The following is a 14350-nucleotide window of genomic DNA, read 5'->3' on the forward strand; positions in this document are numbered from 1 at the left end:
AGCTCTCAGAAATAGGCCACATCTTACCCCATGTGGTTCAGGGAATAAGCCTCTGGGCTTCAGTGGATACTGAAGCTGGGGCTCCTATATGGTAAAGTAGAAACCCCTGGGCTTGGCGTGCTTATTTTAAGCGGTCATGAAAATTTCTTGAGTTATGCTTTGGCTAGCAGAAGCAGAATCAGAAAGAGGTATAGTATTTTGTGAAGCTGGAGTTAACTGGCATGACTAAGCTAGTATCAACTGAACTCTTTTGGGTACAGGAAGTGTTAGTATTGTGTAGTAATGTGGGTGCAGGGAATAATGTCAGTGTGAGAATTATTGTAAATGTAGTATGTTATCAATCTTGTGTATGTATTTAAAAACAAACGACATCCAAAGTTTCATAACTTATTGTTTATTCGACATTTGAAAACATCACTTTTTTATATATATAAAACTTGATACTGTAGGTATTTTACTTAATGTCAGATTACTTATAATTTTATAATGTTTGTAAAGTATCTCCACTTTGGCTCTTAACATTTTTTTTTTTAGCTGCCTGTCTCCTTCCATCTCCTCTGTAAACCCTACACAAACTATTCATTCTCTAATACCCTTTGGGAGTCTATTAACCCCACCCCCATCTCTCTGCATGCTCACTGCCTGCCTTCTCTGCACTTTCATGCACATGGTCTCCTTTTTATATTTTAATGTAGCTTTTAGAGTATTTTGAACAGAAAAAGTGATATCTATTGGTAAGTGCTAAATATTTTCTCTGTTCTCTTACTAGTTTTTCTTTTCTTTTTGTTTCGCTTTAAAGAGGGCAACACTCACTATAATAGGTTTCTGTAGAGTTATCAAGTAGTAGTGCTTTATACATGGAAGGAAGGGAGAGGAAATTGACTAGAATTCTAGTCATTCTTCTTCTGCAGTCCTTCCACATGTGCAAAGCTTTATCTACTTGATGCAAGGAAGAAACTTGAAGTTAAAGTACTAGGATTAGTCATCTTCCTTCTGCAGCTAGCTTTCTACTCAAGAAGCTGACCTCAAATTAAAATACTAATCAGTTTAAAAAGCAGCTCAATAAGACCTACAAGTGACCTCATCCTCCTTAGTTACCATGTTGTATATTAAATAAAAACATCACATTTTAATATAATTCATTTTAACAGTATAAAACTTTTAAGGTTATAATTATAACCCTAATTTTTATCCTCCAGCATACATGCTTAAAGGACTTGTAACAGAAACTGCTTTCAAGGAGCACAAATTTAAAAACCTGAACAATTTCCAACTGTTAACTGTAATCCTAGCTCTTGCTATAACTGAAAAACTAAAGAGAAAATGCTGCTTTAACCATTTGACATCACTTTAGGCCTGATCTTGCCAACACTTATGTACCAGCTTATCTTTACTCATGTAGATAGTCCCATTGACTTCAGGGGCCTTAGGCATGTGTATAGATTCAAGTTTGTAGGGTCAGGGTCTCTGTGTATAGTCAGTTTCACTGTTACCCAATGACAGAGTCACATACAAAGTGGGGCATTTCTACACATGGAGGGATATGAAACAACAAAACTCAGATCTAGCTAGGGCTTTTTTTTTGTTTAAAGGTTTACTCGATTATTTCATATTGGAAAAGGGTCCTGTTCTACTAAAATGCTGTACAAACACAGACAATCTAGATTGCAACTTTGTTCTTCCTTCTTTTCATGTTTTTTAGCTACCACTACCACTGTTTCAAGGAAGGGCTGTCTGAAAAGGACACATCTCTTTTTAAATGCATTCATGACAACATCATTGCTGCACTAGAAACTCAATTTCACTTTATAATCATTTTAGCTCAACTTCTGCCTCAAAGTTCATCTTGATTTTCTTTAACAATTCTCCTCTGCGGTTTTTTAAAACATTTTTCTCCCTCCTTCCCTACTAATTTCAGCCCTCCTTAAGTACAGAACGAAATGCCCTGTTGCATCAATCACTAATGCACATAAATCTAATTTGATGTGGTATAACAGAGGCTCTAAATGAATAGCATTAGCCTCTAATCGCGAAAGCCAAAACGTGGTGGTGGTGAAAACATTGGGGAAGGGCACTGGACTTTTTCTGCTCACTCTCGGCAACTGGTGCGTGTGATTTCATCCTTATTTCTAGAAGGAAAGCACAGGGTGCCTGGTGCAGCCATCTACAATCCCAGGGTAGGCGCTAGGAGGCAGTTCTTGCTCTGTTGTTCTTGATCAAAATTCCCCCTTCTCTCGGGGTTAGTTAGTTTGTCTGTGTCTCCCTCCCCCCCCCCCCCCCCGGAGGAGTGTGCAGGGGCGTGGGGCGGGGAACGCAGGCGAGGGATAGTGAGCCTGCCATAGGAAACGTTAAGGGGGCGGAGCAGAAATTAAGCTTCTCCTCACACGAAATAATCTGGTCTCTGTCTCCTTCCCTTTAGCCCCAGTCCCCCCGCTTTCCCATCAGACCCGCGGGGCTACAGAGCGAGCTGCCTGGGCAGCAACATGAGATGACGGACCCTCTTCTTTCTGCCCGCTGCCTGCAGTACTCAGCCTCCCTCTGCAGGAGGCGCAGGCCCCCAAGAGAGCCGGCGCTCTTGCCAGAGCGGACCCAGAGCGACGTTCTGGACGCCATCTCTATGGTCCCTGCTCTGCGAGGGCCTGGCTGGTGTGCGCGCGACCGCCAGGGGCCGCTCTGGCCGCCGCCTCCGCTGCTCTCGGCTCCCCCGAGCTGCGCTGCCTGGAGCCCGTGTGTCCGCCATATTGGTGTCCGCGCTGCCTGCCTGTGCAGCTGCTGCGCCGTGTCCCTCCATCTCGTCCCAGCCAGGCCGAGCCCGCGAAGCCGGCGCTGCAGGGCGGGAAGCGGGGCGAGGTGGCCGAGCGGAGCAGGGAGGAGACGGAAACGAGCGGGCCACGGGTCCCGCGCCCTCTGCGCCACCCGCCATGGCGAGGAGGCCCGGCGGACCCTGAGAGAGACCAGCCCCCTCCCCGGCCCAGCCCAGCCGCCATCAACGGAGACGAGCCGCCCGGCCCCCGCCTCTGCCTCAACATGGAGGCCGTGAAAGCCTTTAACAGCGAGGTCAGTAGCCGCTGCCGGGGCTGGGCGCGGCGGCGGGGGGGAGAAGGAGACAGAGGCACCCCTGGGCCTGGTCCCCTTCGCTGCGTGCGCGACTCGCCCGGCCGCCACCCCCGTGGGGCTGGGCCTGGGGCAGCGCGGGGAGGAATCGTCCCTCCCTGGCTTCGGGTGGGCCGAGGGCTCCTCCTCGGCGGCTGGGGGGATCTCTCTGCCTTGGGGGAGGAAGGACGGGGCATCTCCCCGTGTCTGACGGCACGGGGCGTGCCACTGCCAGGGAGAGGGCGCAGCGCGGAAATCCCGTCCTTGCCAACGGGGCTGGGGAGATGGACGGGGAGGGTCTGTGTGTGCAGGTGGGATGGGGAGACTGGAATGGAGATTTCTCCTTGGGAGGGGGGGATTTCTTTTCTATGTCAGGGGGGATGGTTGGTGGTGTCTAACTTCATGTGGTGGTGTGGTGTTTGTACTAAGAGGGAAGGGAATCCACTGGTTTCTCCAGGCCATGCAGGTCTCTCTCCTCCATTGAAGCTCTCATGTTTCCTACCGCCCTTTCTTTCCGTTGTTACATACACATCCGCACACCTCAACACCCCATAGACCGTGGTAGTCCAATTATTTTTTGTCAAGATCCAAATTTCAGGGTCAGCGTCTAAGCAAGGTCCAGACTCCAGAGAAAATAATAAAAAAAATTCTAACAATGATAAGTAAATAAAAAGATTTTGTGGTCCGGTCAAAAGCATCTGGCGCTCCAGATTTGGCCCGCAGGCTGCCTATCGACTACCCCCGCCTTTTACACTTTCAGGGATTCAATTTTTAATCAGGGAATAATTTGAAGATTCAGAGGGTTTTCTTGGTAGCTGGGAAGTGGTGTTTCTTCTACTGCAGTTAAACCAAGAACAAATTTCCCAATCTTTGTTTCATAGTACTTGTGGGATATCAAGACATCGTCTACATTGGAAAAGGTCTCTAAATTTGCAACTGCCAGTCAAGATGTTGAAGCAGTATCTCAGTTTTTCTTTGAGGCCAGTAGCTAAAGGTGCGGTTAAAGTGCAGGATCAGAGTCTGGGTCACCTTATTTTGCTCTTGGCCCTTGCAGGAGTAGATAGTCAAGTTAAAAAGTTACATTTGTAATGAGGAAGGAAATTTGATTCCTGTTGTGAGGCCAACCGGATATTTGATTATTCATATTTGAAAGCTAATATGTGGTATATGAAAACTAGTAAAGGCAGTTAAACAGCTGTAATTTCCCATAGCTGTTTACATACATGTAAGAAAAAAGTGTGTGTGTGTGTATGTAATAGTCTTTTAAATCAGTGGCTCTTAACCTTTCCAGACTACTGTACCTCTTTTAGGAGTCTGATTTGTCTTGCGTACCCCCAAGTTTCACCTCACTTAAAAACTACTTACATAATCAGACATAAAAATAAAGTGTCACAGCGCACCATTATTGAAAAATTGCTTACTTTCTTATTTTTACCATATAATTATAAAATAAATTGATTGGAATATAAATATTGTACTTACATTTCTGTGTATAGTATATTGTGCAGTATAAACAAGTCATTGTATGAAATTTTAGTTTGTACTGACTTCGCTAGTGCTTTTTATGTAGCATGTTGTAAAATTAGGCAAATATTTAGATGAGTTGATGTATCCTGTGGAAGACCTCTGCGTACCCCTCGAGGTACTCGTATCCCTGTTTGAGAAACACTGTTTTAAATTGTTCAGAGTGGTGTATTTTGCAATGAAAACTGCATATTAGAGCAGGAATAGTCAATTATTTTTTGTGAAGGTCCAAATTTCTTGGTCAAGGTATAGTCAAGGTCCAGATTCCAGAGAAAATAAATAAAAATAATGATAAGTAATTAAAAAGATTTTGGGGTCCATTCAAATGCTCTGGTGGTACAGATTTGCCAGGATCTGCCTATTGACTACCCTTGTGTTAGAGCAGGGGTGGCCAACCTGAGCCTGAGAAGGAACCAGAATTTACCAACGTACATTGCCAAAGAGCCACAGTAATGCGTCAGCAGCCCCCCAGAAGCTCCCCCACCCTGCTCCCAGCGCCTCCCAACCACCGGCAGGCGATGATCAGCGCCTCCCCCTCCCTCCCCCGCACCTCCCGATCAGCTGTTTCATGGTGTGCAGGAGGCTCTGGGGGGGAGGAGCGAGGGCCCTGCAGGCTCAGGGGAGGGGGTGGGAAGGGGTGGAGTGGGGGCAGGCCCTGGGGCAGAGCCAGGGGTTGAGCAGTGAGCACCCCCCGGCACATTGGAAAGTTGGCGCGTGTAGCTCCAGCCCCAGAGTCAGTGCCTATACAAGGAGCCGCATATTGACTTCTGAAGAGCCACAGGTTGGCCACCCCTGTATTAGAGCCTGGAGGCTGTTGTCTTCTCCTGGTGTACGGATAAGCTATGGGTTTATTTAGTGAAATAATTTGATACTTTTTAAATACAAGTAACAAATTTGGTTTATAGTAGAGTGGAGTGCCCAGCAGATTACTGCTACCAACTAAAATTAGACTATAGATTTTTTGCAAAGTAGTTAGATCAGTGGTTCTCAGCCAGGGGTATGTGTACCCCTGAGGGTAGGTAGAGGTCTTCCAGGGGGTACATTAGCTCATCTAGATATTTGCCTAGTTTTATAACAGGCTACATAAAAAGCACTGGCGAAGTCAGTACAAACTAAAATTTCGTACAGACGATGTCTTGTTTAGACTGCTCTATAAACTATACACTGAAATGTAAATACAGTATTTATATTCCAATTGATTTATTTTATAACTATATGGTAAAAATGAGAAAGAAAGTAATTTTTCAATAATAGTGTGCTTTGACACTTGTATTTTTATGTCTGATTTTGTAAGCAAGTAGTTTTTAAGTGAGGTGAAACTTGGGGATATGCAAGACAAATTATATTCCTGAAAGGGGTACAGTAGTCCAGAAAGGTTGAGACAACTGAGTTAGAGAATATGGGAAAAAATAGTTGGAAACAGTCAAACAAAATACATCTTGATCTATGAGTATATTACCCATTACATAATTTAATGAACTTTAAGTGGAGGAAATAGTAGTTTGACAATTGGGGTCGGGGAGAAATTTAAATCAGACACTAGAAATTGATTTCCAACTCAATTTGTAGTCAGACTATGTGTGTGTGTTGTAGGATGGGAAAAAGAGCATTGTTGCCATAAGAACAGCGTCATGTAAGAACACATTGACTTGGAATCTCTGCTCGAATACCCTTGGGACATATGAGCAAAAGTTTTCAATTTCATATTGAAAAACACAGAAGCTCTACACAGCCAACCAAATGAATACTCAAATACGGAGACTTTGCTTCACAAAGCTTCTGTCTATAGCTTTAAAGATTTAAATTGAGAACTCTTTTAGAAAAGAAAGGCATGGGACTCATGTGGGTTCTAAATTTAAAACCTTTGATGTAAAAGGGAATTTTGGGTGGACAAGAAATGAAGAATCAAGTCACAACATTTTAAATCAGTTGCCCCCCTCTGTTGTGAGCAGATATTGGTATTGGGGGGTTGCTCAGTGATTTTTTTCCTGTTACATTTTAAACTATGCTTTTATAATTGAGTGTCGGGCAACACTGATAAGGGCATTTAAAAATGTATTAACCAAAGCCCCGAACCTTGGAATGAACTATAGATGGGTGCAAAGCACTTTGCATGATTTGGGCCTTGAACATAACCAATGCCAAAATCTATGGCAATATCTGTGACTTTGGCCTCCCTCCCCTCTGTAGAATTTGGCACTGACTTCCTGTGCCTAAAGATCATGCACTTTATAACTGGTTTTGAAGACACTTTTGGGAGGACAAATAAGGAACATCTAAAATACTTGAATTTTGAATCTGTAAGCAGTGCTGCATTACTTTCAACACCTAACTCCTTAATATTTGTGGTAATATACTAGTTAAATTTATTATACTTTACATTTAAAAAGTGCATTTTATTTATGTTTCTATTTTAAGGTCACATTTATTTATTTTCCCGTCATTGTGGTAGGTGTTTCTATTTTGGTCACATTGACTTAAAGTAGAGGCAGATTGGCAGCTGATGCCATGGGCTAAAATTGTAGAAGGATCTCAGAAATGCTTTCACTTCTGCAGTTTCATTAAAAACTTTACATTGGTTTATGTAACTTACTGGTTAAATTCAGGTGACAGCTCAGAAATAGCATTTAAACAAATGTAAAATATTAGGTCCACTGATCTAACATTTTTTAGTTGTGTGGTGGTTTTTTTTTTTTTTTTTTCTTCTTTTTCTCTCTCTCAGAGGAGGGAGTTGTATTTGGGTCTCAAATCAAAACCAAAATGAAAAGCGGCTGTGCAAGCTTCTAGTTTAACTTGACTTCACATGAATGGAAGGTCAGTACATACAGTGGACAAGGTCTTATATTGCATGTATCTGGTTTTTCATTCAGCATTGAAGTGGTTAACAATGACATTAGATTTGATTAAAGAGACATTTTTCTTTGGGTTTCTTTTGTTGTCCCTTTTGTTTGTTTTTAAGGATGAAGGCCTTTTTCTGCAAATATTTCCTAGTGGAGTAATTCCTACTATTGTGAGTAGTTGGATTATAGTTAGAGGGGCTACTCATGATAGTAAGTGCACTTCGCAGGCTCTAAAATCCCAAATCTTCATTAGAATACATGTGTAGATTTAAATGAAGAGTACACTTTTGTATCACAGTTATTTAAAATAACTTTGCAAAATCCTAGAAGTTTACCAATTTACATAAAAAACATGCTCATCCACCCTTGATATGATGAAATAGCTAATGAGATTTTTACTTTCCAAACAAAGTTAATTTTCATAGCTTATGTCAATGGAAAAATAACATTTTGCAAGGCTAGTTTAAAATCAGTTTGCCTTTCTCTTGCTGAGTTTCATATTTTCAACAATCTATGTCCTCTACCTCATTTGACATCACTACTGCTTAAAGGATTGTTCTCCTTTGGGTGTCAGTTGTGGCACTGATGTTTCCTCTGAGACGCACAAGTCTCAGAGCCAGAGCTTTTGGAAGAAAAAAATCTTTTAATTTATTTTTAAAATATTGTCATTTATAATTTACAGTCTAGGAAAGTATTTTGTTAGTCAAGATTTGAGATGTACTCGAGGCAAGCACACATACGAGGTTCCTGCACCAAAAGGGATAATAATCAGAAACTGATTTATAAATTTATTTAAAAATATTATTTCAGTTCAACTTTAAAGGGACTCCATCAACTGAACTCCTAGTTACTTTCCAACTATTAGTGGAAAGTAGTTTCAGGTACTATACTTGTTCCTGAGTTCCTCTGCAATTTTTGTGCTTTTACAATAATATACTCCTACTTTTAAAATGTCTTTCTCCTCTATTGTTGAGTAAAAAAAATCTACAGGAATGTGGTGGAGCAGATGGGGAACTGACTAAGCAAGCATGTGGTTAATTTTTCCCAAGTTAATAGTCCTAGTAAGTCAGTAGGACTAACATGAATAAACTTCTGCATGTTGTCTATATTTGCAGGATTGGGGTCTAATTTACATAGAAAAATGAAAATGGGTATTCACAAATTACTGGTAAATGTGAATATAAATAAACTGGAACAGTTTAATTTTTTCTCTATTTTTTTCAGTAATACCGTAAGTATTACTTGTAAAAAATAATTTCAGACAGAAGTATGATTTTTTTAAAGTTGATTGTGTCCCATTAAACATCAATTAACTTTAAAGCCTATAGCCACAAGACCCTAAAGAGGGTACTGCCCCACTCTGCTTTGTTCTACAACCAAGCCTAGAATCTGTGTACTTAACATTTGTAAACATCTCTAACTTAGGGTGCACACACAGAGACATGGCTATGACTTTATCTCTTCCTGCTCCCTTTTCTAAAATCTCACTGCCCATGCATGCTGTGTTTTGTTGGCTTGTTTGTTTTTCTTTATATTAAAAATAATCCCCAAAGCTTGTCTGTTTAATGTGGGAAAATCATTAAAAGTTGCGTATCCTTTCTCAGCACATTAAAAAAAAAAAAAAAAAAAAAAAAAAAGGGGCGGGGGGTAAGTAATTTGAATTTACAAACCCTCACCCTGCTCCTTTAGGATGGCTCTAGTATTGGAATTGTGTAAAAGGGTAGCTGTAGCAAAACCAAAAACTATTGATATTGAATGTTTGATGTTTTGGAAAATCAGTTCTAAAAACATCTTGTCCTTTATGATAATTGGCCTTCCACTTGTTGCATCAGCAATTTGTGGAATGGTTAACTTCTGATCGTAAAGTGTGGTTGATTGTGTCACTTGGCCTACTATTGTATTGTACTGCTTATTGGAGGAGCTAATATGAAAAGTACACTGTCAACTTAAAAATTACACTTGTTTGAATTGTTTTAAGTACTGTTACTACAAGTAACCTAAGATTACTAAAACTGAAAAATATTAGATATTTTTTCAAAATTGTGTTTTTTCATTTGTCAATGCTTTGTGTAGACAGAATCGCTATTTTTCCCTGTTGTTTTGTGTGTGTGTGTGTGTGTGTGTGTGTGTGTGTTTTTCCATACAGCTAAAGGGGAGAAAAATGTACAACAGGAAACCATAAATATTGTCAAAAAGACTGTGGTAGGAATAAGACCTGAAGATAGTTCTGATTCATTTATCTTAAACTGTTTCAAGCTAATGGTGCATTTAAAGCAAAGTATAATGAGATTAAGGAATTGTATTGTTTGGCTGCATCATGGCGTGGACTCTGTTCTGTCTTTTTTATTATCTTTACCTAAAAATATATTTTCAATAACAATTGATCCTACAGTCCCAAGTTTAGAAGTGTGTTTGGCCGACACATACTTCGGGTAATTTAGATGCTGTGCATAGTTTCTAAGTCCCTCCATATGTACCTCCTGATCTCCGATAGAGCTTTTGGAAAAGAATTATGATCATGTAAAAGACCTCAGTTTTGAGGGTCCAGTACTTATTAGCAATAAAAATGATAGTCCTTATGTAGTTCATCATCTTAAGATGAAGTCTTGAACAGCCTTTGGTTTGGCCAAAGGGAGCACTAAGTAAGATGCTTGGGGCATGGTGAAGGAAATGCAGTCATCACACCATAATGATTATTTTTCAAATTCATCAACAAAATGCACACAGTGAATTAATTGTTAATTACTTGCTAGTTAATCAGTTGCCTGTATATAGCATTTTTGGTTCAGTATCTGTTGATAAATCTTTGGGTATGTTTCTTTAAACATGTATTTTCTTAGCTTTTTTGGTTTTTAGCGATGCAATGCTTTCTCCATGCTTTAGTTGGAGGTGTTAAGAACCCCTGCTTTTGCCATAAGTTTTCTCACATGATGCAGTTTTTCTTCTGTCAACACCTCCGCTGCACCCTGGACTAGTCACGTGTTTTCTGCAGTGCTATTGTAATTTAAAAAAAAATTTTAGGACCTTCCCCTCCCCCCCCTGAATTTTAGAAAGATAAAAATCACGTCCCAGCTTGACCTATGGAAGTAAGCAGCTGTCAGATTATTTTTTGGCTGGTCTTTTAACTATAGTACACTAGAAAACTGAACGAATGCTCATAAAACTGTGGAAACTTAAATCATGAATTGAACTTTTCTGTACATTTAATGCTGAAGTCTAGAAGCTTGTTTACAAATGGAAGCCAAGTGATGGTGAAGAAACTTAAAAGTTAGAGCTTGGAAAATGCAGTAAGTAGGGAATGATACAATGTATCAGGGAAGGGGAGCCAATGGTGCCCATGGGCAGAGATAAACCCAGAGCCTTTTGAAAACTGTTTTTATGTGTGGGGAGGGAACAGATTTGCTTCCCACCAAGACATTATTCTTAGACCCTGCTGGAGAGTTTAATCTTTTGACTTGATGTATCAGGCACATCTGGAGAATGCTTCCTTGGCTGCTGAGAAAGCAAGAAGTTCCACATTTCTCCCCTCAGTCTGCCTACTGTGAAAAGATGCATTTACCACTCTTCTACATCCTCTGCTTTCTAGAGAGAGGAACTCCACTTTCTTCTCCAAACTGTGGTGTGTTTTGATCTTTTTTTTGTCTTTTCTTCCTTGCCTCCCTCCTTTTGCTTTCCTCTGCTGCTGCTGCTCAGGTTTTTTTGTAGCAAAATGAGATTAAAGCTTTTGATCATTTTAGCTACTGCTCCATAATCAGTAGAAAGAGTGAAACCAATTAAATTCTTGTATATTTCATTGTTGAAAGATTGTGTTTGTTGTCCAAAGTTTCATCAGTCTCAGTCCTCTGCTGGTTGTAGTGAGTGTGGAAAAGGAACATCTTTTATCTCTCTCACCCCATTGCAGAGTGCTCCTTCAGTAGGAGAGGACAGTCTATCTCTCTGCTCTCCATAACTTTCACCTGAGGTGAACTGAAATGTAAAGAATCTGATCAGTTTCACTCTTGCTGCTCAGAATACTTGGGGTAGCAGTAGCTACACAGATCAGATTCTTGGAAATGTCATTCTGCTGCCTCCACAGCAGCAGCAGCAGAGATGCATTGGCACTTGACCACTTTCCAGATAAATTCCCAGGTTGTCACAGGGGGATAGGAGAGGAAAGCTATTTTTTCTTCAAGGTATAGTAAATGTTCAATTCTTCCACTCTCAGACCTGGTCTTGGTCTGCCGTCTCTTGGTACTCCCATGATTACTTCAGGAGGTCTGACTTGTGTTCAGGACCTGCTGTTTTTTCTCTCTCAGAACAATGACAGTGGTATCATATCCAATAATCAAAAAGCCCATATAAAGCAAAGTATTATTTATTTAGAACAAACGCATTTCAGAGAAAACAGATCCAAAAACACAGTGCATGTGTGTCTCAGTCCGGAACTTAGATAGTAATTGTATGTGCGTTATCTCCTTTTGCTCTGTGTGTGTATTCCTTCCCCATCTCTTTCCCTTACTCCTGAATTGCTTCTGTGCTGTTTTCTTCTGCATGCAATGCTTCCGCAGTAGCACATGCAGTTCAGCAGAATTAATCTGATATAATTCTACAGTTTTATTTAACAGCTTCTACTGCACCAGACAAAGTGTCCTGTGCATGAACAGTATGGGCCTCAGCTGCTGCTGAATTAGTTCAGGAGAAGATATGTACTTGGTCCTTGCTAGTGCTGCTGACCAAGGAAGAAAAAGTTCTAATGGAAGAACTTATAAAATGGGGAGGACATGAAAGGAAGAAAGAATTGCAGTATTCCCATGATACAACATCAGAATTAACACCCTGTAAAATGTTGCCCGTTACCTATCCATCTCGTGTTTGGTTTTCATACTCTTTGTTTATTTTTAAATCTTTATGGACATAAATATCAACAAAATATTGGATATATTTGTTTTTTTCCTAATTGGGTATTTAATACGTTCCTAATTTTAATAAAACCTGAGATAGTCACCATATCAAGATCTTAAGAAATCTGAACTTCACTTTTTTTTTCTGTTAAGTATTGTATTTGTGATGTCATTCACCCTAACAGAAACAAAGAAGTGTAAAATTCAGATTTCTGAGACCCCAGGGAGGTGATGTTAAAAATACATTATTAATTAGTTTTTAAAATAGCATCAATATATTATACCATTTCCTATCTTGGAAACTAACAGCCATTTTTAACTAGAAGTTAAAAATGTGTAAATCTCAAACTTTGGCTTTTTTGGCCTTTTTAAGAAAAATCTGTTTGCCATTTACTGGGGTCCTTCCATAAAGAGTATGTTTGTGATGCTAAATCAGAAGGAAGCAGTTTTGATGTTTGCTATTGTCAAGTAATTAAATATAAGATTTTTAACTCGCTTGGGCATTGTATGTACAGGATATTTCAATCATTCATGACCATCCAGTGGTGTAGCTGCACCAGTGAAAACTCTTACTGTAGACAACGCCACTGTAAATATTGCTTAAAATTAGCCTTTTAGATTGTTGATTTAAATCAGGATCCTCCATTTGTAATGAAATGAGGATGTCAAACAGCATCTAGTAGGGATAAATATTTTAAAATCAGCAGGCCTGGGTAACTTGCACCCAAGAGCCCTAAAAGAGTTGGGTGAGGAGATATCTGGCCTGCGGATACATTTTAATAAATCTTGGAATACAAAGTAAATTCCAGAAGGTTAGAAGAGTGCTTAATGTGCCAGTATTCAAAAAGGGCACGAGGGATGACCCAGGCAATTATAGGGCAATTAGTTAGACATCAGTCCCATGCAAAATAATGGAAAAGCTGATATAGGATTTAATCTATAAAGAATGAAAAGATGTACAATTAATGCTAGCTAACATGATTTTTGGAAAGTAGATTTTGTCAAATAAACCTGACTTCATTTTTTGATGAGATTATCAGTTAGATGTAATATACTTAGACTATTGTAAAGAGTTTGGCTTAGTACCACATAACTTTCTGATTAAAAATGAACACTATATAATATCAAAGCACAAGTTTAAAGGATTGAGAACTGGCTAACTGAGATCTCAAAGAGAGTTATCAATAGGGGGGATCATCATTGAATGGGGATGTTTCTAGTAAAAGTCCGCAGGGATTGATAACAGGCCAGATGCTACTCAACATTTTTAGCAATGGTATTTTTTATTTTAATAAAAAAATTACGGATAATACAGTTTGTGGATGAATCAAAGATAGTAATACAAAATAATGAGGAAAAGGCAGTCAGAGTGACTTGGGTCGCTTGATAAGCTGGGCTCATTCAAACAATGTTTTTTAACCCAGACAAATACAAGGACAGGACTGTCAAACTATTTTTAAAAATTGCAATTGTGAGATTAAAAAATTGCAATTAATCACAGTTTTAATTGCATTGTTAAACAATGATAAAATACCAATTTACATTTATTATAAGTATTTTGGATGTTTTTCTACATTTTCAAATATATTGATTTCAGTTACAGCACAGAATACAAAGTGGTATGTTGCTCACTATAATATTTTTAATTACAAATATTTGCACTGTAAAAAAGATAAAAGAAATAGTATTTTTCAGTTCACCACATACAGGTACCGTAGTGGAATCTTTTTATTGTGAAAGTGCAACTTAGAAATGAAGAATTTTTTTTACATAACTGCACTCAAAAACAAAACAATGTGAAACTTTAGAGCCTACAAGTCGAAGCATGAAGGGGCATACGAATGTTGAGCATATTTGGAACATAAATACCTTGCAACGCTGGCTACAACAGTGCCATGCGAGCGCCTGTTCTCACTATTAGGTGACATTGTAAATAAGATGCAGGCAGCATTATCTCCCATAAATGTAAACAAACTAGTTTTGCTTTAGTGATTGGTTGAACAAAAAGTAGGA

The 14350-nt window shown here is 39.6% G+C and overlaps 1 protein-coding gene across 1 annotated transcript in view; it reads left to right on the forward strand.

Annotated features, from left to right (window-relative positions):
- The first annotated feature begins 2996 nt into the window (after positions 1 to 2996).
- Positions 2997 to 14350, forward strand: part of SCAF8 (SR-related CTD associated factor 8) — a 90160-nt gene continuing 78806 nt past the window's right edge. The window contains exon 1 of the mRNA XM_065402134.1: positions 2997 to 3057. Within this exon, the coding sequence (XP_065258206.1) occupies positions 3028 to 3057 (30 nt within the window). The 5' untranslated portion in view covers positions 2997 to 3027. The remainder of the gene's footprint in view (positions 3058 to 14350) is intronic.

Source organism: Emys orbicularis, chromosome 3 (genome assembly GCF_028017835.1).
Source record: "Emys orbicularis isolate rEmyOrb1 chromosome 3, rEmyOrb1.hap1, whole genome shotgun sequence".
Lineage (NCBI taxonomy): Eukaryota > Metazoa > Chordata > Testudines > Emydidae > Emys > Emys orbicularis.